Source organism: Thalassophryne amazonica, chromosome 20 (assembly GCF_902500255.1).
Source record: "Thalassophryne amazonica chromosome 20, fThaAma1.1, whole genome shotgun sequence".
In the NCBI taxonomy this organism is placed as follows: Eukaryota; Metazoa; Chordata; class Actinopteri; order Batrachoidiformes; family Batrachoididae; genus Thalassophryne; species Thalassophryne amazonica.
The window spans coordinates 59,636,351-59,663,085 of record NC_047122.1 but is presented as its reverse complement, the minus strand read 5'-3'; the positions used below and the strand labels follow the sequence as shown (position 1 = coordinate 59,663,085).

The 26,735-nt window shown below is 39.7% G+C and overlaps 1 protein-coding gene and 1 long non-coding RNA gene across 2 annotated transcripts; one reads left to right on the top strand and one right to left on the bottom strand.

Annotated features, from left to right (window-relative positions):
• The first annotated feature begins 807 nt into the window (after positions 1-807).
• On the top strand, positions 808-22,432 carry LOC117502282. The gene is made up of 4 exons (XR_004558256.1): positions 808-945; positions 11,393-11,397; positions 12,884-12,887; positions 22,420-22,432. It is a non-coding gene; the product is annotated as an uncharacterized LOC117502282 (long non-coding RNA).
• LOC117502281 (sodium-dependent neutral amino acid transporter B(0)AT1-like) lies at positions 1,274-26,735 on the bottom strand. The gene is made up of 13 exons (XM_034161331.1): positions 26,524-26,735; positions 12,444-12,584; positions 10,447-10,501; positions 9,674-9,756; positions 6,316-6,497; positions 6,076-6,186; positions 5,884-5,996; positions 5,611-5,739; positions 4,976-5,132; positions 4,687-4,891; positions 4,427-4,586; positions 1,595-1,702; positions 1,274-1,287 (listed from the first exon to the last, which is right to left on the bottom strand). Exons 1-12 carry the CDS (start codon positions 26,720-26,722, stop codon positions 1,657-1,659), a joined length of 1,581 nt encoding a protein of 526 aa, XP_034017222.1. The 5' UTR covers positions 26,723-26,735; the 3' UTR covers positions 1,274-1,287; positions 1,595-1,656.

The window sequence follows — 26,735 nt, the reverse complement described above, 5'->3', positions numbered from 1 at the left end:
AAACTGCACACCCACACAAACACGCACACACACCTTCACAAATGACACTAACACCCTGCCTTTTCCTCAAAAATTACTACATTTATGTTTGCTGTCTGTCTCTGTTCTTTTCTGTCACTTTTGCGCTCTTTTTCATACTTTTCCCTCGTTTCAAAAGTCACCGAACGCACTTCACCGTAATATATGCAACATATGGCATACTGTTGGAAAGCACAGGTTCTTGGCTTGCTGTCAGTGTTGAAATTTTTCAGAGTGAGGGCTTACATGAGAACTTACGGTAATGAGAATCAGCGGCGCACTCGTGTGAAACTTCCGTGTTTTTCCTCTGCGTTATGACATTACAGGCTTACGTTTACCGTAATACACCATATATCATTGGAAAGCCCTTGGTGTTAGCTTAACAATGCACTTTGATACATATGGAAAATATGGCGTGGGCGCCATCGCCGTAGATAAAGGGATAAATAGCTGGCGGAGCCAACGTCAGAGGTTCCGGAGCGCGCTCCGGCTTGCTCCCCTTCAAATTAAGCCCTGCTCAGTGTCAAACATTAAACGCATGACTCTCTCATTTCAAGTCCACTCTGTAATAACAGCTCTATTAAACTTTATAGTCCTTATATTGTATAGTAACTACACTTCCTTTGATGATGTGCGATCTACACAGCAGTGGGTGTTTTGGATTTTATGCAAAAAGGCATAGGATCACGCTGAGAGAAATGCACCACGTGGCCAAAAATGTTAAAGCTGATGCTGCCTCGCATTGTGAGGGAGCGTCATCACTGAACATAAGAGCTGGTTCTCAAAAGCCAAATAAAAACGTGATCAATACCCCTCCCAGGTCAACTGATTCTTTAAAATTTGAAGAGAGGCAATACCAAAACACTGTTACTGTACCAATAACAATAATAGGATGCTGATGAAACCAACACCAGCAGATAATATAGTGTATTGTGTTTGTTCTTTTATGTGGTGAATGATCTCAAAAAGAATTGGACAGGAAGCAGACTTCAAAGTTTAAATGTTGTATTGAAAGGTGCCTACACTGATAACAGAGAGTCATCTAGCAGCGCTGGGATCTTTCGAATAAACCACATGCAACGTTTGGACAAAGAGCCATGATTCTTTTATTCCTGAGTCTAGGCTGGCCCCCATGTGGGCGGCCCTTAGACTGTTGTGAATCAGTGGCTATGTGATTGGCTGCAAAGTGAAGTGCAGTAGGCGGGTGTAAGCAGGTGTAGTGCTCACGTTGCATTCAAGGCAGTATGATGACAGGGATGGAAAATCCTCCTGTTAAACACACATTGACACAACTGGAGTTATTGGAATGTTCCAAAATTAGGTGAAGGTTAAAATGTAACAGTCATGGAAATGAAAACTTGTATCTGGGACAATGTTTAGGACTTCAAAGATTACTGACTTTACGTCTGTAATTTACAAAAAAGAAAAAAAAAAAAACGAAAACGGAAATGCTATAAAACATATACATGTGTATTTTGTTATGGAGCACAATAACAAAATTACAACATTAGATAGTATGAAGGGTACTTAAATCGAAATGAACATTGCGAGTGCTTTCATGAACTTTTGTTCTTACAGATTGAGGATCCCAGACTGAATAGATGAGCTGCCCTTGGACCTGATTAACCATATAGAAAATTAAGATAACCAGTGTGATGAGAGGACTGATGGCTCTCCATGTAGCCTGCCAAAAGAAGCCGGGTTTATAACCGACCATAAACTCCATGTCCTCATTGAACCTGCATACAAAAATGTAATTAGCTTTTATGTTTGTTCAAGTATAGTATTAGTCAATATGTGGCTGGTAAAAAGGTACCTAAAGTAACTTGTAACTTTATTTTCACAATGTTTTGTGCTTCACGTTGATTGCATATATAGTAGTTCAACCATTTGTATGTGTGCAATATCACAAGTTCTCCAAACAAAATTGTACTATTTTTAAAATTTATTCATCAAGACATCTACAAACATACCCCTTATTAAGATCTACTCTGTTTTGTTTTTGTTTTTTTTTTTCCCAACTGACAGTATGTTTGAAGTACTATAGCTCTGCAATGGTATATTTACTATCCAAACCTCATATAGCTATAGAAAATACTAATATTATTCTGATAATTTGAGGTAAGATGTCAAACTGATGTGTAAATAAACAAAACTGGAAAAAAGTTCAGCAAATCAAAAATGCATTATTTTAGTTGTAATGGAAACATTAACATTCAAGCATTACTTAAAATGTACTTACTCAAAATCTTTGACATTGCCAGAATCAACAGAGAATAATATTTTAAATCCGCCTATCAAAATTGGTGCCACATATTCCATTAATATGAAAATAAGCAAAGATTAAATTGGGCTAACTTGTTGAAAAAAAAAAACATGCATTACACTATGTAACAAATTTTTATTTTTGTTTTGTTCCTGGGTACACAGTGTGTTTTCCTAACCTGTTATGCCTTAAATAAATGGAAAATAGCTGTTATTCCACAGAAACTTTGCTTCTGTGATCAGGACAATGATATTTTGAAATTTGTCTGTTTTCAAGAATATTCTCGATTCGCCTTCACAACTACTGAGTAGTCTTCTAGAATATTCTTTAACTGCTAGAACTGTCCAGAATTTTCTAGAAGTTTCCAGAATTATCTAGAAATTTCAAGAAACTTTTAGAACTTTCTAGAACGTTAAAAAATAAAATCAAAGTTTGTGCTGAATGTAGTCATTTTTCCATAGACTTTAGACATAAGCAGTTGAAATATAACACTTAGAAGCCAGGAACAAAAATTGTGTTACATAGTGTTATCAGTGCTTGTGAATGGTCAATGTCAGGATGTTACATTTCACCTTACGTACATGGGGTGGTCAATGTGTTGAAATGACAGTACATCTACGATTACATCTGTTTGATGTTTTAAAAATCAATCTTTGCAATGTTCACCATTGCAAGGATTACCATCTTTAAAGCAGCAGTTCCTGTTGGGGCTAGGGTATTAATATGTTAGACTTTAGACCTGGCATTTGTTGGTCTAGGCACAAATGATTTCTGGTGATGTAAGATAGGACTGCACCAGCTACACGCCCAACCACATTTCATTATCAGACTAAGATCAGTCTTTATATTGCCTGTGAATTAAAGGCTTCCATACTATTTTTGAACACTTTAGGCACTGTAGGACTCAGGGATGGAGGAAAGGGTTTAACAGCACCCTTCTGGTGCCTCCATAGTGTCAAAGTGTCACCAAAGTGCCCTTGAGAGTGACAGAAACAAGAGGAATTGCAATATTGGCTGCCCTTCATATGGGAAAGAAAGGATTAAGGGGTCTTACGGAAACTCTTTATACAATAAATTATGAGGATTTTCCCTCTACAGCAGACCTGGGCAAACTGCGGCCCGGGGGCCACATGTGGCCCTTTGCATGTCTATGTCCGGCCCTCATGAGGTCTGTGATTATTATTACATATATTAAAAATGTCAAGCTTGTGTATTGCAAATCATTCGAGATGTTTATTTAGGTATATTTAAATATTTACATATTACAATAACAAAAATTACCTATAAAAGCTATTAAATAGGTAATTTTTTGTAAAAGTTCTAATGGGAGACAGCTGAGTTATCAATGTGTGGCCCTCGGACATAATTCAGGTTCCCTATGTGGCCCCTTGTAAAAATTAATTGCCCACCCCTGCTCTACAGCAAGAAAATACACAAAAAAATGACTCACTGGATGAACTCAATTCAGTTATGAGCAGGATTTCTATCTAATAAATATATGTAACCCCAACTCAAATAAAGCACATCTATGCAAGATAATTTAATTTCATTTAGTTGGGTTTACATATATTTATTAGATGGAAATCCAATCCAATGAGTCAGTTTTTTGAGTGTATAATGTGTCTTGATGAGTGCCCTACTAGTGGGAAAAAAATCAAGATGTAGTGTCCATTATGATTTCATTCCAATGGTATAAACTTGATGCTCCTTGTGTGTACCCAATCAACTGAAAAGGACCATTATGATGCTTTCAATGCTGCATGACACTATGCTACTTTACCTCAAGTTTATCCCATATTAATCAAGGACAAGGAGTATTTCTTAAACATGATGCTCCATAGAGGTTCGTACACTACCAATGCCAAATTAAGGTTTAAATGACATTTCTATGGTGGCAATTCCAAAATAATGCTCCATATTTTCTTAAAATTTTAAAATAATGCAGGATAATGCCTGGAAAACCTTTGGTTTCCTCGTTATATCACAGTTTATCAACACAATGTAGCCCTGTTGAAGATGGCCCGAAACTACAAAATACTAAACAGGTCAAACATGACTTACTGACAACATTAAACATTTAAAGGATAACTTGTGAACACAGGGGGTAGTTGAAACTGTGAAATAGTTGTAATAAACACAAACCGATCTATTCCGTAGATGTAAGCAACAGCAATCATCTCAAAGAATCCAACAACCAGAAGTGGAACAGATCCAGCAAATCTGTCAAAGACAGTTAGCCAATAAATCCCTGATTGCTGGGTAAACAGGAGCGAGATGATGAAGCAGGCAGCACATATTGTTCCTGAAATATATGAAAAAAAGACAAATTGTGATACAAACCAGAATCAATAATAACAGTAGACTTTGCTTGTAGATGAAGCTGGTTTTTAAAACAAAGTTACCAGTCAGTCCTTCTTGGGGCCATTTTTGTGGATAAAGCTGAAGGTCTCGAAAAGGGACCATCACTCCCTCCATGTTGCCAAACTGGCTTGAGATCCCCAAGCAGAGAAGCATGATGAAAAAGAGAACAGACCAGGCTGGAGAAGCAGGCATCAAGGTGATGGCTTCTGTGAACACAATGAAGCCCAAACCTGGTCCCTCCACTCCCTGAGCAAACACATGTTGGTCACAATGCAGATGGAAGTGGGGGGGACCCTGCAGGAACTGTGGTTGGGGGTTTGTGCTACTTACACTTTTGAGAAGTTTGTCCAACTGACAGTTTTCAATACCCAACCCATGGACATTATCTGGATAGGAGCTGTTTAGTCGTTTGAGGGCAGCCTCATAATTACTTGTAGTGATGCTTTCTTCAGGAAGGTCAAAGCCATTTAGTAATTTTATGATGTTACTAGGAAGAAATATGTTGTAAATTAGTATCTGCATGCGTGAAATTAACACAGAGGGCTTATATAGCATATTTTATGCAACATTAATGTGTTATATCTAGATATATAGTTATAGCTTTGCAAAATAAGGGGCTAAATTTTGATTTAGTGAAATGGACTGCATTTCTATTGCACTTTTCCATCTGAAACTGATGATCACACACCAATGTCATCGTGCTGCCATGCAAGGTGCTCGACTGCACACCAAGAGCAACTTGGGGAGGAAAGAACCTTGCAAAACAATCACAAAATAGTTTATTACTCAGATTTAGTAGATTTCTGTGACACCCAAAACCATCTCTAACTCTGTTTTTTTCTTTCGTGGCTAAATTTCTTCTTCAAGCTTTGTGTGCAGGGAAATTGTCTGTCTCACTGGCAACCACACCTACTCCTAATTCATCATCACAATATTCATTTTTGTGGAGTACTGTGACTACTCACTCACTGATGCATTTATCATATTTATTTGTGGCCCTGAATCCAACAATGGTGTAAATAACAGTGGCACTGTAGATTGAAGTGAAACCACTTATAGCAGACAGGGTCAACGCATCATTTACGCAGTTGTTGCTTGAGGAAAATAAGAAAAAGAAAATAAATATTACACATTATGGAAATGAGAATGCCAGTTATCTGCTTTGGTTTCTACCAATTTTGTCTTAACTTTAACATTTGTGTCCTAAAGTGCCACAATACTTTTGTAATGTGTCTTACTGTACAGAGTTGTAGCTTGAAAACGAGATCAGGCTCCCCATTGCCAAACCAAAGGAATAAAAAACCTGGGCGCCTGCATCCAGCCACGTTTGTGGGTTCATTAGCTCATTCACCTGCCAGATGAAGGCATCGTTTCAATGTTGCTACACTTCTGCTGAGGTATACAGTGCAGTATTTAGATCGGATGCTTACATCCGGTGTAAAAAGATACTTGATTCCAGTCACGGCACCGTTAAGAGTCAGTCCTCGGATCAGAAAGATGGTCAGCACAATGTAAGGCATGATCGATGTGACATACACGGCCTACAGAAGAAACAAACAAATGCAAACATTGATTTTGAGACAGTGTGTTTGGAATTACACCAATGTTTGATTCCATATTAGTGTGAAATGCACAGGAATGCATGAGAAGTGACTGAGGGTTCAGCAGGCCTTGCCTGACGTTTTGATCCCCTTTATGAAGCAGATCCATGTGATTATCCAGGCAGTGAATAAACATAATACCACGGGCCAGTGGATCCCTCCAGAGTCCGCTATGGACGGCGTACTATTCAAACTCACTCGGTAAAAATAGTAATCAATAGTGGAACTCTGTTCACACTCCGGCACAAAACCTGCAGAGGCAACAGATAAAGCATGTACAGTCTGCAGTGGTGGGCACAGTTGAGCTAATCAGCTAATGGCTAATTAGCAAAGCTAACGTTATCATTACCGGAGTGGATTAGCTTTTCAGTTAACTTTGAGAACAATTAGCTTAAACTTGATTTAGGTCTGCAAATGTTAAGCCAATTAGCCTTATTTTAAAATAAAGTTTAACGGGCAAAAACATTTGTGGACCCTAAAGTCATATGTTTGCTCTTGTTGAATCTTATATACGCTAATCTGATAAGCAAAATTGATGCATCAGGAAAAGAGAACAAGGAGGAGATGGAATTATTAAAATTGTTTTTCATGTACATTTTAATTTGTTAATATTTCTTACTTGTTTAATACTTTCAGCTATCACCAAAACAACATGTCACATTGATGTGTCACATCTGACATATTGGACTTGCACATGTCGCTAAACAGCTAAAGGACTGCTAGCTCTTTAAATCTGCTGAGTCACTGTAAGTGCTGCTGCCCTGATGTCAAATTGGTGTTTGGTATCGTCACCTTCTCTCAGCAGTTTGATGAAAGTTGTTGTCCGGGAAGTTACCAAACACCAATTTGACGTCATTGTTGGGGAAAGTGTAATGCACTGACCCACACCAGGGGTGTAAATGAACGGCCAATAGAGATGCCAATAAATACAATTTATTACTGCAAATTTGCACAACAGGTCAAAATACTGCTTTTAGTCTGTCAATTAATTCCACAAAAAGGTGACTTGTGGGCAGGCCCGAGGGTAGGAGACGCCTATCCAGAGAAGAGCCGGGACCCACGAGGTTCCACTGCCAACGGAGACCTGCAATACACTGGAGCTGCCACGTCCCAAGTCCCCAGGTGGCCACCGCTTCCAGCTGTCAGATCTGGTACTGCTGGCAGGAAGAACAGACAGGTGAGAGGTGGGTGTGTGTACACCCAGCTAACAGTCAGCAAAAAATACAGTTCCTTCCTGAGGGAAAACCTCCACCTCCAAACACAGGAACACAGAGTATGTGCAGTGCCTTATGTATCACTTAACAAGTCTGGAGTGAGGAGTGGAAACGCCAACTCCTTCCAACTTCCACAAACTCGGCTACAAGCTGCAAGTGTACAAAAAGGTTACGACTGCAAAAAGCTCAGATGCAAAAACGTGTGCGTACGGCACAAAACGGCTGAGTTGTTTACCTGACGGGTAAGCTGATAACTCGGCAGAGTTCTGATGATTCTCCTAGGCTTTTATGGGATGTGATGGTGATGAGATGATTTGTGACAGCTGTCAGCTCTGGGCTCCTGGTAGACTCCTGCGGCGACTGCGCCCTCTGGTGCCCGAAGCCCGACGACAGGCAGGGCGCCCTCTGGTGTTGAGCCAGCAGTACCTCCTTTTCGGGCGGCCCACACAACAGTCATGGCAGCAGAGCTTACTTACTTACTCAGCAGATTTAAAGAGCTAGCAGTGGTTTAGCTGTTTAACGACATGTGCAAGTCCCACCTGTTAGACGTGACACACTAGTGTTAGAGTGCCTTTATTAGAGAGCGTGGCAACATGACAAGTCCAAAAAATTGGTCACATGACTCATGGTGCCATCTTGAAGCAAAAATAGCGTTGGCTGTTACCATGTCTGCATGTAAATCCAGCTATTTCCAGCTGGATTTACATGAAAAACTAATTCATGCATTTATTTCCTCTAGGCTGGACTATTGTAATTCATTATTATCAGGTTGTCCTAAAAGTTCCCTAAAAAGCCTTCAGTTAATTCAAAATGCTGCAGCTAGAGTACTAACGGGGACTAGAACGAGAGAGCATATCTCACCCATATTGGCCTCTCTTCATTGGCTTCCTGTTAATTCTAGAATAGAATTTAAAATTCTTCTTCTTACTTATAAGGTTTTGAATAATCAGGTCCCATCTTATCTTAGGGACCTCGTAGTACCATATCACCCCAATAGAGCGCTTCGCTCTCAGACTGCAGGCTTACTTGTAGTTCCTAGGGTTTGTAAGAGTAGAATGGGAGGCAGAGCCTTCAGCTTTCAGGCTCCTCTCCTGTGGAACCAGCTCCCAATTCAGATCAGGGAGACAGACACCCTCTCTACTTTTAAGATTAGGCTTAAAACTTTCCTTTTTGCTAAAGCTTATAGTTAGGGCTGGATCAGGTGACCCTGAACCATCCCTTAGTTATGCTGCTATAGACGTAGACTGCTGGGGGGTTTCCATGATGCACTGTTTCTTTCTCTTTTTGCTCTGTATGCACCACTCTGCATTTAATCATTAGTGATCGATCTCTGCTCCCCTCCACAGCATGTCTTTTTCCTGGTTCTCTCCCTCAGCCCCAACCAGTCCCAGCAGAAGACTGCTCCTCCCTGAGCCTGGTTCTGCTGGAGGTTTCTTCCTGTTAAAAGGGAGTTTTTCCTTCCCACTGTAGCCAAGTGCTTGCTCACAGGGGGTCGTTTTGACCGTTGGGGTTTTACATAATTATTGTATGGCCTTGCCTTACAATATAAAGCGCCTTGGGGCAACTGTTTGTTGTGATTTGGCGCTATATAAAAAAATTGATTGATTGATTGATATTTTATTTATTTATTCGCTGAAAATGCCAGGTTGCTGTGCGTTTGGATGCACAATTAGTCACAGCAAGGGCTTCAAGATTGTACAGATTGTTGAAAACATAAAAGGTCCATTCAGTAGTTCAGCGCCGTTAGACCCAAAATGGCTCCATGTTCTGAGTTGACACCATTCTCCAATCAAGGCACTCTAGTCAATGTGACACGTCAACATGACACGTTCTGTCCTGTGAATAAACTGTATGCTGATGGTAAGCTACTATTTACTTCCATTTGTTCATTTAACATTTATGTACATCATCTTCATCTGATCTTGGCACGCTAAACCTTTTTGGAAACCTCTATGTTTATGCTACAACATATTAAGATTTCAAATATTTTGGTCTGATTTTCATATAATGAAAGTCATCAGTAGCTTTAAGTTAAATGTTTTAGTGGTTTATCAATGTAGTGTTATCGCAGTTTTTTTTAGCTAGCAGATTAGCGGCTAATAAAGCTAACTTTTAGATTAGCTGTGCTCACCACTGACAGTCTGGGACAAAATCTTGACACACTGGGTTGCTATCGCTGAGTTTTGGCATGCACGCTTGTGTGGAATGAATACCTGTCTTATTTTCATTGAGAGGACATTGTTCCCAAGGCAGGGGTTCTTGAAAGGAATTGAATAAATACCATAAGGCCCACGCTTGTTGTGAAAGTGTAAGTACACGGACCCACAACAGGGGGCGCAAATGAACGGACAATGGAATAGGTCAAATAACACACTTTACTGTTGTGAATATGCACAACAAGTACAACAGATTACAATAACAGACAAAGTCGAATTCACACAGGTGTCGTGTGGGCAGGCTCGAAGATAGGAGACGCCTCTCCAAAGTAGAACCGGAACCACACGGTTTCCTCTGCCACCAGACCCCGGGAATACTGGAGCCGCCAAGTCCCGAACTCCCAGGTGGCCACTGCCTCCGCGTGTCGGACCTGGTACTGCTGGCGAGGAACAAAGGACAATCAAAGGAGGGTGCGTTCGCACCCAGGAATCCGAACGGCAGGTAAGTTACCTCCACCTCTCGTTGGAAAATACTCAGAGCAAAACACAAAAGTCACAAAGATCACTGTTAAACAGTCAGCTGAGCACGTTACCTTCTCAGTAGAAACGATATCTCGGCGATGAGGTGGAGATGCCGTCCTGCTGATATACCCCTGCAGATCCGATGATTGATGACAGCTGTCGCAGGTGATGGGTGACAGCTGTCACTCTGGCTGCTCCTGCAAGGCGGCAGCGCCCTCTAGTGCCTGGAGCCCGCACTCCAGGCAGGGCGCCCTCTGGTGGTGGTGGGCCAGCAGTACCTCCTCTTCAGCGTCCCACACAACAACGCTATTATGATGTTATAATACAGTCCAATCAGTAATGACACCAGCATCGATGCTACACCTGTAGAACATCAGATGATGTAATATCACTTGACATTAATTGTGGAGAAATCACTGTAAAATAGAGAAATATTGTTATTTTTGCTATGATATATGAAGTCACAGCACCAAAATGTCCTTTTTCAGTGGAAAAAGGACATTTTTAAATAGCACTATTTGTCCTTACATTTGTTGGTCGTGTGAAACAAGCAGCATCATGAACACAATAAAATGAAACTTGTGAAATTTGTAAATTTTGCACTTGTCTTAAAAATGTTTTGCCTTCTGCGGACTTTGCACTGGTGATTAGAGGTGGGTGATACCAGGAATTTTGGTATTGATCCGATACCAAGTAAATACAAGCCCAGTATCGCCAATATCGATACAGATACCGATACGTTTTCATATTTAACCTTCATAGATCCAAAGGATCCAAAAGACTTAGGATAGAATTTCGCCAGACATTGTACGTGACAACAAAATACTTTATTATCACAATCAACATTTTTGTTTAAAAAATAATCACTCAACACAACTTAAAATCTCCTGAGGTAGAGGGCTGACAAACCACGCATACAAGGGTGCGCTGCTCTGTGTTGTGTGACACAGCGCAGCGCTGCTCTTACAGACAGAGTAGACTTTGATGAATCTGCGTGCACAGCAGTCAGTGCGTGCAGGACAGAAAAAAAGCTTGAGTATCGATCTTTTTACATGAGGATCGTTCCATATCAATACCAGCGTTGGTATCGATATTAGGATCGATCCGCCCACCTCTACTGGTGATATCTCTGTCAGGTCCTGCTGTTATCTTATTCTGCCGAATGTCTTTCATAATAAAAGCACACTCAGTTTATACACTCATATAATGTAAGGCATTACTCAAATTCAAATTTCTACATTGTGGACAATAAAGTTTATGTATTGCATGCTATGGTATTAACCATAAGTAGCTTCAGCGTTAAGGGGGGTCGCGACAGGAAAAACACCTCTGTTGGAAACCTTAACGGGCAAGTTGGAACATGCCCAAGCTGTTAAACAATTTCTCAGTTACTCACTTGTTGAAAGCCATCAAAAGCCACCTGAATTTTACAAACAGTTTTCAACACGGAGGTGTTTTTCCTGTCGTGGCGCACACAGATTTGCGCGCACGTCTTTCATTAAAAAATGTCCTTAAACAGTGGAATGTCCGCATAAAGTCCTCATGCCGGCCTCTTCTGAATCTTTTCTGTTCTCTCACAACGTCCTGGGTGAATTAAGCCTTAAATTAGGATGTTTTAATGTCGAAACAGGCCAACAACGGCACCTGGAAGCGCTGCGCGACGTCCCGCTCCGTGGGAAGTCCTTACACCGACAGAAACACCCCATAATCTCTCATCAGCCGTTAAACTTTTCACCGAAAACCAGCTTAATTTCTCGAATAGTGTCCACTCGGATATTCCTCACAGGTCCAGAAAAAATTTTGATAAAGCAACGCGCGCCGTCTCGAGCAGCGTGTGAAACAAAGGAATTCAGCCGAGAGGGCGGGACCACATCTCACTCAAGGCCTGCCCACAGGGAAATGAAGTCACCGACATGCGTGAAAAAACTCACGCATGCGCACGAGGGTTCAAGCATGATTGGTGTAATCACACGTGATTCAAATCCATATGGTTTTTGAAAAAAATAATAAGGTCGGATACTTTTCTAATAGACCTCGTAAGATTTACTTTTGATCAGTGTTTTGTGCAGTCATGGTATTGCTACTGTCTGCAGTTACAATGAATGAACTTAACGTTGAAGCTATTCATTCAAATCCATATAGTTTTTTTTAAAAATAAAAAGGTACGATACTTTTCTGATAGACCTTATAAATGCTACAAAATTCAGTGGATGCATAGTTTTTCACACTTAAGGACTACAAATTTAAAATAAATAAATTTAAAATACCCTATTTCCTTCCACTTCGGTGCTTTTTGGTGACTTACCGGTGCCGGCCAAATAAGGGTTGATGCTCTTCCACACTCCTACACTGCCTTTCCTGAGGCGCTGGCCAATGGCAAACTCCATCAGCAGGAGAGGTGTTCCTTCCAATATCAGCAGGAGCAAATATGGAATCAAAAATGCACCTAGAAAATTCATCTGATCAGTTGTTTCATTGTTTAAATGAGAAAAAAACATCAATATCAACAAATTAAAGAAATGATGTAGGCAATCTAAGCAGTATTTCTCAAACAAAAGTAAATGACATAAATACAACAGTATAAAATCTTCATTTACTGCAAACACTGGTCAGTTTGACCACACCAGAAAACCTAGTCCAAATAAACCCTTACTTTTTTCTGTAGTTTTCTCTGGGCCCCTCCCCAATCGGACCGGGAGTGACATGTTTAGCCCCATGTTCTCCTTGAATTGCTGGCTGTCTGAGTGGTGTCCAAAAAATGAGGTGGGCTTCATAGATAATTGGCAAAGCTTCTGGGGAAAACCTGGTCTTGTTAGGAGAGACGGCATCCATCCCACTTTGGATGGAGCAGCTCTCATTTCTAGAAATCTGGCCAATTTTCTTAAATCCTCCAAACCGTGACTATCCAGGGTTGGGACCAGGAAGCAGAGTTGTAGTCTTACACACCTCTCTGCAGCTTCTCTCCCCCTGCCATCCCCTCATTACCCCATCCCCGTAGAGACGGTGCCTGCTCCCAGACTACCAATAACCAGCAAAAATCTATTTAAGCATAAAAATTCAAAAAGAAAAAATAATATAGCACCTTCAACTGCACCACAGACTAAAACAGTTAAATGTGGTCTATTAAACATTAGGTCTCTCTCTTCTAAGTCCCTGTTAGTAAATGATATAATAATTGATCAACATATTGATTTATTCTGCCTTACAGAAACCTGGTTACAGCAGGATGAATATGTTAGTTTAAATGAGTCAACACCCCCGAGTCACACTAACTGCCAGAACGCTCGTAGCACGGGCCGAGGCGGAGGATTAGCAGCAATCTTCCATTCCAGCTTATTAATTAATCAAAAACCCAGACAGAGCTTTAATTCATTTGAAAGCTTGACTCTTAGTCTTGTCCATCCAAACTGGAAGTCCCAAAACCCAGTTTTATTTGTTGTTATCTATCGTCCTCCTGGTCGTTACTGTGAGTTTCTCTGTGAATTTTCAGAACTTTTGTCTGACTTAGTGCTTAGCTCAGATAAGATAATTATAGTGGGCGATTTTAACATCCACACAGATGCTGAGAATGACAGCCTCAACACTGCATTTAAACTATTATTACACTCAATTGGCTTTGCTCAAAATGTAAGTCCACCCACCACTTTAATCATATCTTAGATCTTGTTCTGACTTATGGTATGGAAATTGAAGACTTAACAGTATTCCCTGAAAACTCCCTTCTGTCTGATCATTTCTTAATAACATTTACATTTACTCTGATGGACTACCCAGCAGTGGGGAATAAGTTTCATTACACTAGAAGTCTTTCAGAAAGCACTGTAACTAGGTTTAAGGATATGATTCCTTCTTTATGTTCTCTAATGCCATATACCAACACAGTGCAGAGTAGCTACCTAAACTCTGTAAGTGAGATAGAGTATCTCGTCAATAGTTTTACATCCTCATTGAAGACAACTTTGGATGCTGTAGCTCCTCTGAAAAAGAGAGCTTTAAATCAGAAGAGCCTGACTCCGTGGTATAACTCACAAACTTGCAGCTTAAAGCAGATAACCCGTAAGTTGGAGAGGAAATGGTGTGTCACTAATTTAGAAGATCTTCACTTAGCCTGGAAAAAGAGTCTGTTGCTCTATAAAAAAGCCCTCCGTAAAGCTAGGACATCTTACTACTCATCACTAATTGAAGAAAATAAGAACAACCCCAGGTTTCTTTTCAGCACTGTAGCCAGGCTGACAAAGAGTCAGAGCTCTATTGAGCCGAGTATTCCTTTAACTTTAACTAGTAATGACTTCATGACTTTCTTTGCTAATAAAATTTTAACAATTAGAGAAAAAATTACTCATAACCATCCCAAAGACGTATCGTTATCTTTGGCTGCTTTCAGTGATGCCGGTATTTGGTTAGACTCTTTCTCTCAGATTGTTCTGTCTGAGTTATTTTCATTAGTTACTTCATCCAAACCATCAACATGTCTATTAGACCCCATTCCTACCAGGCTGCTCAAGGAAGCCTTACCATTATTTAATGCTTCGATCTTAAATATGATCAATCTATCTTTATTAGTTGGCTATGTACCACAGGCTTTTAAGGTGGCAGTAATTAAACCATTACTTAAAAAGACATCACTTGACCCAGCTATCTTAGCTAATTATAGGCCAATCTCCAACCTTCCTTTTCTCTCAAAAATTCTTGAAATGGTAGTTGTTAAACAGCTAACTGATCATCTGCAGAGGAATGGTCTATTCAAAGAGTTTCAGTCAGGTTTTAGAATTCATCATAGTACAGAAACAGCATTAGTGAAGGTTACAAATGATCTTCTTATGGCCTCAGACAGTGGACTCATCTCTGTGCTTGTTCTATTAGACCTCAGTGCTGCTTTTGATACTGTTGATTATAAACGTTTATTACAGAGATTAGAGCATGTCATAGGTATTAAAGGCACTGCGCTGCGGTGGTTTGAATTATATTTATCTAATAGATTACAATTTGTTCATGTAAATGGGAAATCTTCTTCACAGACTAAGGTTAATTATGGAGTTCCACAAGGTTCTGTGCTAGGACCAATTTTATTCACTTTATACATGCTTCCCTTAGGCAGTATTATTAGACGGCATTGCTTAAATTTTCATTGTTACGCAGATGATACCCAGCTTTATCTATCCATGAAGCCAGAGGACACACACCAATTAGCTAAACTGCAGGATTGTCTTACAGACATAAGGACATGGATGACCTCTAATTTCCTGCTTTTAAACCAGATAAAACTGAAGTTATTGTACTTGGCCCCACAAATCTTAGAAACATGGTGTATAACCAGATCCTTACTCTGGATGGCATTACCCTGACCTCTAGTAATACTGTGAGAAATCTTGGAGTCATTTTTGATCAGGATATGTCATTCAAAGCGCTTATTAAACAAATATGTAAGACTGCTTTTTTACATTTACGCAATATCTCTAAAATTAGAAAGGTCTTGTCTCAGAGTGATGCTGAAAAACTAATTCATGCATTTATTTCCTCTAGGCTGGACTATTGTAATTCATTATTATCAGGTTGTCCTAAAAGGTCCCTGAAAAGCCTTCAGTTAATTCAAAATGCTGCAGCTAGAGTACTGACGGGGACTAGAAGGAGATAGCATATCTCACCCATATTGGCCTCTCTTCATTGGCTTCCTGTTAATTCTAGAATAGAATTTAAAATTCTTCTTCTTACTTATAAGGTTTTGAATAGTCAGGTCCCTTCTTATCTTAGGGACCTCATAGTACCATATCACCCCAATAGAGCGCTTCGCTCTCAGACTGCAGGCTTACTTGTAGTTCCTAGGGTTTGTAAGAGTAGAATGGGAGGCAGAGCCTTCAGCTTTCAGTCTCCTCTCCTGTGGAACCAGCTCCCAATTCGGATCAGGGAGACAGACACCCTCTCTACTTTTAAGATTAGGCTTAAAACTTTCCTTTTTGCTAAAGCTTATAGTTAGGGCTGGATCAGGTGACCCTGAACCATCCCTTAGTTATGCTGCTATAGACTTAGACTGCTGGGGGGTTCCCATAATGCATTGAGTGTTTCTTTCTCTTTTTGCTCTGTATGCACCACTCTGCATTTAATCATTAGTGATTGATCTCTGCTCCCCTCCACAGCATGTCTTTTTCCCGGTTCTCTCCCTCAGCCCCAACCAGTCCCAGCAGAAGATTGCCCCTCCCTGAGCCTGGTTCTGCTGGAGGTTTCTTCCTGTTAAAAGGGAGTTTTTCCTTCCCACTGTTGCCAAGTGCTTGCTCACAGGGGGTCGTTTTGACCGTTGGGGTTTTTCTGTAATTATTGTATGGCTTTGCCTTACAATATAAAGCACCTTGGGGCAGCTGTTTGTTGTGATTTGGCGCTATATAAATAAAATTGATTTGATTGATTTGATTTTCTTCACAATGACAGTCATAAACTCAAATGATGCATTCACTGTCATTAATGTGACATATATTTAGGTCTATGACATTTTATTTTTCAAAGGATATATCGATATATCGATTTATGAGTGACATATCGATTTTATCAATTAATTTGAATTTTTTGTTGTGGACGATTTAAAAAGTAAAAAAAAAAAAAAAAAAGAGTTTTTTCTCTTCTTGCTACTGCGCACCATTTTGACCCCAGTACCTTCCGTAGCCCCCCACCTCCCTGTCCCGTTTTCTTCACACAACAACATGGCTACCGCTAACGAAGAGTGAGTTTGGTCAGTGGTTTGGGATTTCTGCAACAAACATGGAACAAGTAACTGCACACTGCAAAATTTGTCTAAAGCCCATTGCAACAAAATGCAGCTGCACAACAAACTTATTCCAGCATCTAAAACAGGCATCCAGCCACGTGGGAGAAATGGCACACTTTACGAGGAGAACAAGAGCTGTACAACAAACAAACTATCGCTAAAAAGCAGTTTCCTGTAGTGGAATCATTTACCCAAGTGTATTTTTTTTAAAACTAAAGAACAATTGGAGCTTCAATTCCAGGAGGGTTACTTTTGTTAAGTTTTTGATAAAAATAAAAGCAAAACTTGTTTTGAGTTATCTCTGTCATTTGTACTAAATGTTTTCTTTGAAAAAGTAGGAAAAAATGGAAAAAAATCTAAAGTCCAATTTTTTTTCTGAAAAAAAAAAACAAAAACAAAACAAAACATATCGCCCAGCCCTAAGTGGTACTGTGCTAAAATCTCCTTAAGAGGGCAGTTGATTTTTAGTCTTATCCACCAAGGCCATGACTACAGGTCATAACAGAGTGAGAAGATAACATAAAAAAAGTGGCCCTCGATTATATATGCAGATAATCATCAGACACAGTGGCAAACAAGAATTTGTTTTACAAAATGGAGCAGCCCACCCTGACTTCCTGAATAAGGTGAATAGAGCTCCAAATTAGGTCGTACAAGTCCTGCTTCTCTTCTTGTATAAAGTTTCTGTAAACTGATATTCAATTTCCTCACACTCCATAAGTAATGTTTTGTGAAAATTACTATTATTGTTCGTTGTCGTGGCAATCCCTCGGTTGTGAGGGAGATTGCCTCTTGCTTGATTTCTGGATGAGATGGTGGATGTGGAGATGACTGAACAGATGCTGCCGATGGTTGCTGCAGCACGCTTCTGCTGATCAGGATCTTACTCTCGCTTCTTCCTCTTTCTCCTCTTCTCCTCTGTGTTTTTTTGTCTGGATGTTCCACTCCTGTGTGAATCATTGCTTGCCAGCTGGATTGGTCCCTCATTTGTTCTTCCCATGTCTTTCAGTCGGTTGAGCAGCTCTACATTTTTGAAATTTTTGTAAATTTATAAAAAAAAAAAAAAAAAAAAAAGAAAGAAAAAAAAATCACATGTACAAATGTGATTGATGAGACTCCTGGTGGATTCCAGTTAAGCTGTAGAAACATCTCAAGGATGTTCAGTGGAAACAGGAGGCACCTGAGCTCAATTTTGAGCTTCATGGCAAAGGCTGTGAATACTTATGTACATATGATTTCTTAAGTATTTTTTAAAATACATTTTTAAAAAGTTAAAAAAAAAAACTTTTTCACATTGCCATTATGGGGTATTGTGTGTAGAGTTTTGAGAAAAAAAAAAAGAATTTCATCCATTTTGAAATAAGGCTGTAACATTATAAATGTGGAAAAAGTGAAGCGCTTTGAATACTTTCTGGATGATTTGTACTCGTTTTCTTTGGGCTCAAGCTGTGTGATCCGCTGACCTACAATAGATAAAGAAAAATCTACAGCAGTTAACTGTTGTGTGTTGGGGGGTTTGGCTGGATGTTTTTGTGTTGTTTTCTTTTCTTTGCTCTCCAGGTGGTATGCAAACTGGTTTTTGTCTGTGGAGAAGGTGCTGGCAGAAGAGTCCTTCACCCTCATCAACATTATTGGCTGCACTTGTGGAGGATGTTCATGTGCAGGCCTAATGACTCGCAGCACCTGTGGATGATGCTCACGTGCAGACTTAAAGACTTTCAGCTGAAGCAGATAATGAGATGGCGTTCTGCATTTAAGCCATGAGTGATTCAAGCAGAATTGCCGGGAACTCGACCTTGTGATGTTCATTTGTGAGACGCTGAGGACCGCGCCTGGGTTTGACACATCGTGCCTGTGAAGGAGGACGGGTGAGGGACACATGCTGTCAGCACACATCAGAGGTGATTGATTGTCTGAATAAGTGTTAATAGTAATTTGGTATTTTGTTACGCAGTATATTTGAACATTGATGAGAATTGTGCAGCTCGCTTCTCACGGCCGTGGCGTGCGGACTGATGATCCTCCACCTGTTGTGAGAAGCTGCTCATTTACATAAAGCTTAAATTCAGACCTGAATGTGTGCTGATAGTGTGTGCCTTTGAAGGATATTAGTTGTAGCTGTTGACTTACCTCACCTCTTCTAACCTTCACAGAGTCAGTTTGTCGTGTCCACCTGGGGGTGTTTGGCGGTGAGTTTGAGTCCGGAAGCGCCGGGCTTCGATCCCTTTGGGCGCTGGAGAGCGCGCCGTCCTTCACTCCGCCAGACAAACCACATATTATGTTGTACACAATTATTGCACAGAAAGGGAAATAAATGTTTTGTTTTTGGAACCGCTTTCTGGTTATTTAGCGCTGGGTTCAGTCAGACGCAGGTCTGCTCCTCAACCCGCGTCGGCACATAACATAACTATCTTCAGGCAGTGCTAGTTGATTTGGAGTTGTTCTATAAACAGTGGCTTGCAGAAGTATTCATACCCCTTGGTATTTCATGCATTTTAATTTGTTTATGGCATTTCAAATACAAAAAGTAAATCAGCCTTCTCAATGTAAAAATTTCTAAAATTATCTTCCTTAGACTCTAACTTTAAGTAAATCTCTACAACTTGATATAAATTAATTAAAAATATAAAAGCCAAGATGATGGGTCGCATAAGTAATCAACCCCTTTGGTATAATACCTGTAAATAATGTTTATTTATTTCCTTTATATAGTGCCAAATCCCAACAGAGTTGCCTCAAGGCACTTCACACAGGTAAGGTCTAACCTTACCAACCCCCAGAGCAACAGTGGTAAGGAAAATCTCCCTCTGAGGAAGAAACCTCAAGCAGACCAGACTCAAAGGGGTGACCCTCTGCTTGAGTTTAATTGCCAGTTTTCTTCAGACAATTCAGGGGATGGATACCTGAACATTTCCAAGTCACTGAATATGTCTTGAACTTTATTTACATCAGTTATGAAGAAATATACAGTATGGCACTCTATGGTAAATCTGTGTGGAGTGGACAGTTCTCAAAAACTGAGTGAGTGCATGAAGGAGAAGAATGAGGAAAGCCACCAAGACATCCAGACAACCCAAAAGGCTTACAGGCTTCTGTGGCTGTGATTGGAGAAATTGTACATAGTGCATGTTTTGCATTTTGAATCCCAAGTTATACAGCTTCATGATGAAGGGGTACAGAGTTTTTGAGAACTGTCTACTCCATACAGATTTACCATAGAGTGCCATACTGTTTGTATTTCTTCATATCTGATGTAAATAAAATTCAAGACATATTCAGTAGCGTGGAAATGTTCATATATCCATCCCCTGACTGGCAATTAAACTCATTATTTACAGGTATTATACTAAAGGGGCTGATTACTTATGCAACCCATAATTTTGGCTTTTATATTTTGAATTAATTTATATAAAATTGTAGAGATTTACTTTCAGTTTGTGTCTATGGAAGATAATTTTAGAAATTTTTATATTGAGAAGCCTGATTTACTTTTTGTATTTGAAATGCCATAAACAAAGCCATTGTATCTAGCCAACATTATATAATTGCTGGAGAAGCCAATAGAAATAACTTTTAATCCTAATATTATAGTATTGTGGTACAAATTGATCAGTAGATGTCAGGATGAAGATGAGCTGCGGGTGCGACCCCTAACAGAGCAGCCAGAACGTTAGCATGGCTTCAAATAATGAATGAATTAGCGAAGCCTGAGAGTCATGGTTTTGACAACAAATAACATGAAAATGAGACCGTTTAATATCATCATATCGAACGCCGCTCTGTGATGTTTTTCTTTTGGCAAGCTGTCATGTTTATTACCATTTTTATAACCAACACTCACCTTGGCTGGCCTTCATTGACTCCGCTCTATGTCTTAGCAAGGTGCTATAAAATGTTGGTTCATGACACAATCAGGCTTCAACTATACAGATGCCAGGCTTAGATTTGTTCATGTCTGATGTGCACCTGCACACTGGATATATTTATTTAAAGTGCAAACATTATAGATTTATTACACTACGCAGAACATTCAGGTCGATACTACAAGCTGTGGTTACATTACATTAGCTAACATGGCTAATGTAAGGAACAACACATTAGCATGAACTGAAACTCACTCTGAGTATGTCTTTTAAGTGTCTTGGTAAAATTGAGGTGTCGTTTGGTCTGAAATGCGTGATAGCACATTTGTATATAGCTTTTTGCTAATCATTTACCACTCCTCATCCACCTATGAACTACTTTTTTATCTTGTTAATGAGTTGGAGCAGAACTGTTTCTGCTGCAGTGTTAGTTGTTTTTGTCCTTAGAATTTAATATCAGTTGTGGAAAAAGTTATTGTAGGTGCCAGAATGCCTTTCCGATTGGTCTCGGCGCACTTTAACGCCTGATATCGCTCTGAAAGCATCATGGCAATTCCTCACACAATATGGTGGACAAAAAATATTGTGGAAATGCACTCGCTGTCTGCTCTAGTCATTTCTCTACAGGCTAAACAGTGTTTCCAGTATAACCTAGCTTCTTAACAGTGACATTAGTAACAAAATAGAGTAAAATACATCCTAATAACAGACATTTTTGGGTGATTCTTTAACTACGGGCACTATTGCCGTGTAATAGGTAAGCATAACTAGTCTAGTTTGATGATTCATAAGAGAACAATTGCCCAGGCCGGCACCCAAGAGGGGGTGGCACCACCGCGAAACCCCGACCCCAAATGACATCGCGCAAATTGCTATAAGCATGTTAATTATAGTTATAAACGTGTCAAAAATCGTCTAAAAAAGTGTTATTTTTACACTATTACCACATTGTTGTAATAATAACATTACTATTAGTGGTTTTTATCAGTTATTATAAGCGTTTTTCGCTGGGGACGGGGCCACCGCGAAAGGGGGCGGGGTGCTGGAGAGGGCGTTGCCCGGGGTGCAAATCATTGTAGGACCGTCACTGGCGTAGAGTGTGCATAGGCTGAATGTGTGGGGTGACCATGAGATGAGTGTGTGAGAGAGCAAGGGCAGTGTATGGGGATCTATGAATTGCGCCTGCACGCGTAAATGTAATTTCCACCACACCATTGTAATTTACACCCAAGAATGCAATGTGGTGGAAATTACGGTGGTGGAAATTACAATCTGACAGTATTTTGGGGAAAAATCTATGCTAACATCACATATTAGCTAAGAAGTGGTCTCTAGCATTTTGTGCATGCAAAATACATCTCTGTGCGTTAAAAAAACAACTAATTTACAAACTGAGTTGATGTTACGGCATGTTTGGAAATTACATACAATAAAAATATTTTCATTTCAAGCGATATTTACCTTGGCTTTTCTTCAAAAGTTGATGGATGAAGTCAAAATTCCCTCCATGTCAGACATGTGCTCTGATGTCACTGTTTATCTCCATAGAAACTACCCAAACAATCTTTCATACAAACTTTTTAAAGGGACATTACAGTGTTGTGGTGGAAATTACGGCAATAGTGTGGGACAACTACATTTTGTTTAAAAAATCACAACAGTTGTATGACATTGAATACCCCAATTATGTCTTACACACCTCTCTGCAGCTTCTCTCCCCCTGCCATCCCCTCATTACCCCATCCCCGTAGAGACGGTGCCTGCTCCCAGACCACCAATAACCAGCAAAAATCTGCTTAAGCATAAAAATTCAAAAAGAAAAAATAATATAGCACCTTCAACTGCACCACAGACTAAAACAGTTAAATGTGGTCTATTAAACATTAGGTCTCTCTCTTCTAAGTCCCTGTTGGTAAATGATATAATAATTGATCAACATATTGATTTATTCTGCCTAACAGAAACCTGGTTACAGCAGGATGAATATGTTAGTTTAAATGAGTCAACACCCCCGAGTCACACTAACTGTCAGAATGCTCGTAGCACGGGCCGGGGCGGAGGATTAGCAGCAATCTTCCATTCCAGCTTATTAATTAATCAAAAACCCAGACAGAGCTTTAATTCATTTGAAAGCTTGTCTCTTAGTCTTGTCCATCCAAATTGGAAGTCCCAAAAACCAGTTTTATTTGTTATTATCTATCGTCCACCTGGTCGTTACTGTGAGTTTCTCTGTGAATTTTCAGACCTTTTGTCTGACTTAGTGCTTAGCTCAGATAAGATAATTATAGTGGGCGATTTTAACATCCACACAGATGCTGAGAATGACAGCCTCAACACTGCATTTAATCTATTATTAGACTCTATTGGCTTTGCTCAAAAAGTAAATGAGTCCACCCACCACTTTAATCATATCTTAGATCTTGTTCTGACTTATGGTATGGAAATAGAAGACTTAACAGTATTCCCTGAAAACTCCCTTCTGTCTGATCATTTCTTAATAACATTTACATTTACTCTGATGGACTACCCAGCAGTGGGGAATAAGTTTCATTACACTAGAAGTCTTTCAGAAAGCGCTGTAACTAGGTTTAAGGATATGATTCCTTCTTTATGTTCTCTAATGCCATATACCAACACAGTGCAGAGTAGCTACCTAAACTCTGTAAGGGAGATAGAGTATCTCGTCAATAGTTTTACATCCTCATTGAAGACAACTTTGGATGCTGTAGCTCCTCTGAAAAAGAGAGCTTTAAATCAGAAGTGTCTGACTCCGTGGTATAACTCACAAACTCGTAGCTTAAAGCAGATAACCCGTAAGTTGGAGAGGAAATGGCGTCTCACTAATTTAGAAGATCTTCACTTAGCCTGGAAAAAGAGTCTGTTGCTCTATAAAAAAGCCCTCCGTAAAGCTAGGACATCTTTCTACTCATCACTAATTGAAGAAAATAAGAACAACCCCAGGTTTCTTTTCAGCACTGTAGCCAGGCTGACAAAGAGTCAGAGCTCTATTGAGCTGAGTATTCCATTAACTTTAACTAGTAATGACTTCATGACTTTCTTTGCTAACAAAATTTTAACTATTAGAGAAAAAATTACTCATAACCATCCCAAAGACGTATCGTTATCTTTGGCTGCTTTCAGTGATGCCGGTATTTGGTTAGACTCTTTCTCTCCGATTGTTCTGTCTGAGTTATTTTCATTAGTTACTTCATCCAAACCATCAACATGTTTATTAGACCCCATTCCTACCAGGCTGCACAAGGAAGCCCTACCATTATTTAATGCTTCGATCTTAAATATGATCAATCTATCTTTGTTAGTTGGCTATGTACCACAGGCTTTTAAGGTGGCAGTAATTAAACCATTACTTAAAAAGCCATCACTTGACCCAGCTATCTTAGCTAATTATAGGCCAATCTCCAACCTTCCTTTTCTCTCAAAAATTCTTGAAAGGGTAGTTGTAAAACAGCTAACTGATCATCTGCAGAGGAATGGTCTATTTGAAGAGTTTCAGTCAGGTTTTAGAATTCATCATAGTACAGAAACAGCATTAGTGAAGGTTACAAATGATCTTCTTATGGCCTCGGACAGTGGACTCATCTCTGTGCTTGTTCTGTTAGACCTCAGTGCTGCTTTTGATACTGTTGACCATAAAATTTTATTACAGAGATTAGAGCATGCCATAGGTATTAAAGGCACTGCGCTGCGGTGGTTTGAATCATATTTGTCTAATAGATTACAGTTTGTTCATGTAAATGGGGAATCTTCTTCACAGACTAAAGTTAATTATGGAGTTCCACAAGGTTCTGTGCTAGGACCAATTTTATTCACTTTATACATGCTTCCCTTAGGCAGTATTATTAGACGGTATTGCTTAAATTTTCATTGTTACGCAGATGATACCCAGCTTTATCTATCCATGAAGCCAGAGGACACACACCAATTAGCTAAACTGCAGGATTGTCTTACAGACATAAAGACATGGATGACCTCTAATTTCCTGCTTTTAAACTCAGATAAAACTGAAGTTATTGTACTTGGCCCCACAAATCTTAGAAACATGGTGTCTAACCAGATCCTTACTCTGGATGGCATTACCCTGACCTCTAGTAATACTGTGAGAAATCTTGGAGTCATTTTTGATCAGGATATGTCATTCAAAGCGCATATTAAACAAATATGTAGGACTGCTTTTTTGCATTTACGCAATATCTCTAAAATCAGAAAGGTCTTGTCTCAGAGTGATGCTGAAAAACTAATTCATGCATTTATTTCCTCTAGGCTGGACTATTGTAATTCATTATTATCAGGTTGTCCTAAAAGTTCCCTAAAAAGCCTTCAGTTAATTCAAAATGCTGCAGCTAGAGTACTGACGGGGACTAGAAGGAGAGAGCATATCTCACCCATATTGGCCTCTCTTCATTGGCTTCCTGTTAATTCTAGAATAGAATTTAAAATTATTCTTCTTACTTATAAGGTTTTGAATAATCAGGTCCCATCTTATCTTAGGGACCTCGTAGTACCATATCACCCCAATAGAGCGCTTCGCTCTCAGACTGCAGGCTTACTTGTAGTTCCTAGGGTTTGTAAGAGTAGAATGGGAGGCAGAGCCTTCAGCTTTCAGGCTCCTGTCCTGTGGAACCAGCTCCCAATTCAGATCAGGGAGACAGACACCCTCTCTACTTTTAAGATTAGGCTTAAAACTTTCCTTTTTGCTAAAGCTTATAGTTAGGGCTGGATCAGGTGACCCTGAACCATCCCTTAGTTATGCTGCTATAGACGTAGACTGCTGGGGGGTTCCCATGATGCACTGTTTCTTTCTCTTTGTGCTCTGTATGCACCACTCTGCATTTAATCATTAGTGATCGATCTCTGCTCCCCTCCACAGCATGTCTTTTTCCCGGTTCTCTCCCTCAGCCCCAACCAGTCCCAGCAGAAGACTGCCCCTCCCTGAGCCTGGTTCTGCTGGAGGTTTCTTCCTGTTAAAAGGGAGTTTTTCCTTCCCACTGTAGCCAAGTGCTTGCTCACAGGGGGTCGTTTTGACCGTTGGGGTTTTACATAATTATTGTATGGCCTTGCCTTACAATATAAAGTGCCTTGGGGCAACTGTTTGTTGTGATTTGGCGCTATATAAAAAAAAATTGATTGATTGATTGATTGATGTTTTGATTATTTTACTGATATTTTATTCAGTGATATTTTAAAACAGAAAAAAACGTTTTTTTACTGTTCATTTTTATCATTGAAGATCAAAAGTCTGGGTGTGGGACAAGCACAAAACGGCAATATTTGCATATAATGATGCTGAAAAAAGGTGAAAAAGTCATCATAGACTACTAGAACAAATTTCTTAAAACACTTTCATTGTAAAGATAACTATAAAAGTGTGAAATTTCCCCTTTTTTCATAAAATATGATCAAAGGACATAAAAGTGCCCGTAGTCTAAGAATCACCCTTTTATAACATTCAAAAGATGTTATATTACAGAGCCGGACACAGATCATTATTAACCGGTTTGTTGACTATAATTTTAATCAAAGCTGTGATTATAGAGTTACTTCCATCATTACCGTCAACTGGGCTTCAGACAGACATTTCTGCTTACACTTAATTTTGCATTTCATACAGATTCTAATGTGCAATGGGCAGATTGAAAAATGAAATGAAATCTCAGAACAACATTCACACTTCACTCTTGGATTCCTCAACTACAGTATCATTTTATTGACACTGTTTCAAGGACAGGCATCTATTTGTATCTTACCTCCTCCATGACTTTGACACAAGTAAGGGAATCGCCACACGTTGCCAACACCAACACAAAAGCCCACACAAGTTAGGATGTACTGGGTTTTGTTGTCCCACTTGGGTCTTCCATCCAATTCCTCTTTCTCCTGCTTCTCTAGATCTCCATGAGAAGGGATTCGGTCATCCAGTCCTGGGTTAGGAAGTAGTAGTTTCATGGTGTCCACATGT

What these genes read in the sequence shown, in the direction of transcription:
- LOC117502281 (XM_034161331.1), bottom strand. Translation starts at nt 26,722, where the DNA reads ATGAAACTACTACTTCCTAACCCAGGACTGGATGACCGAATCCCTTCT. An exon ending in TCTCAATGAAAATAAGACAG is followed by an intron (nt 6,498 to 9,673) that starts GTATTCATTCCA and finishes TTGCCTCTGCAG; the next exon opens with GTTTTGTGCCGGAGTGTGAA. An exon ending in AGTATCTTTTTACACCGGAT is followed by an intron (nt 5,997 to 6,075) that starts GTAAGCATCCGA and finishes TTCATCTGGCAG; the next exon opens with GTGAATGAGCTAATGAACCC.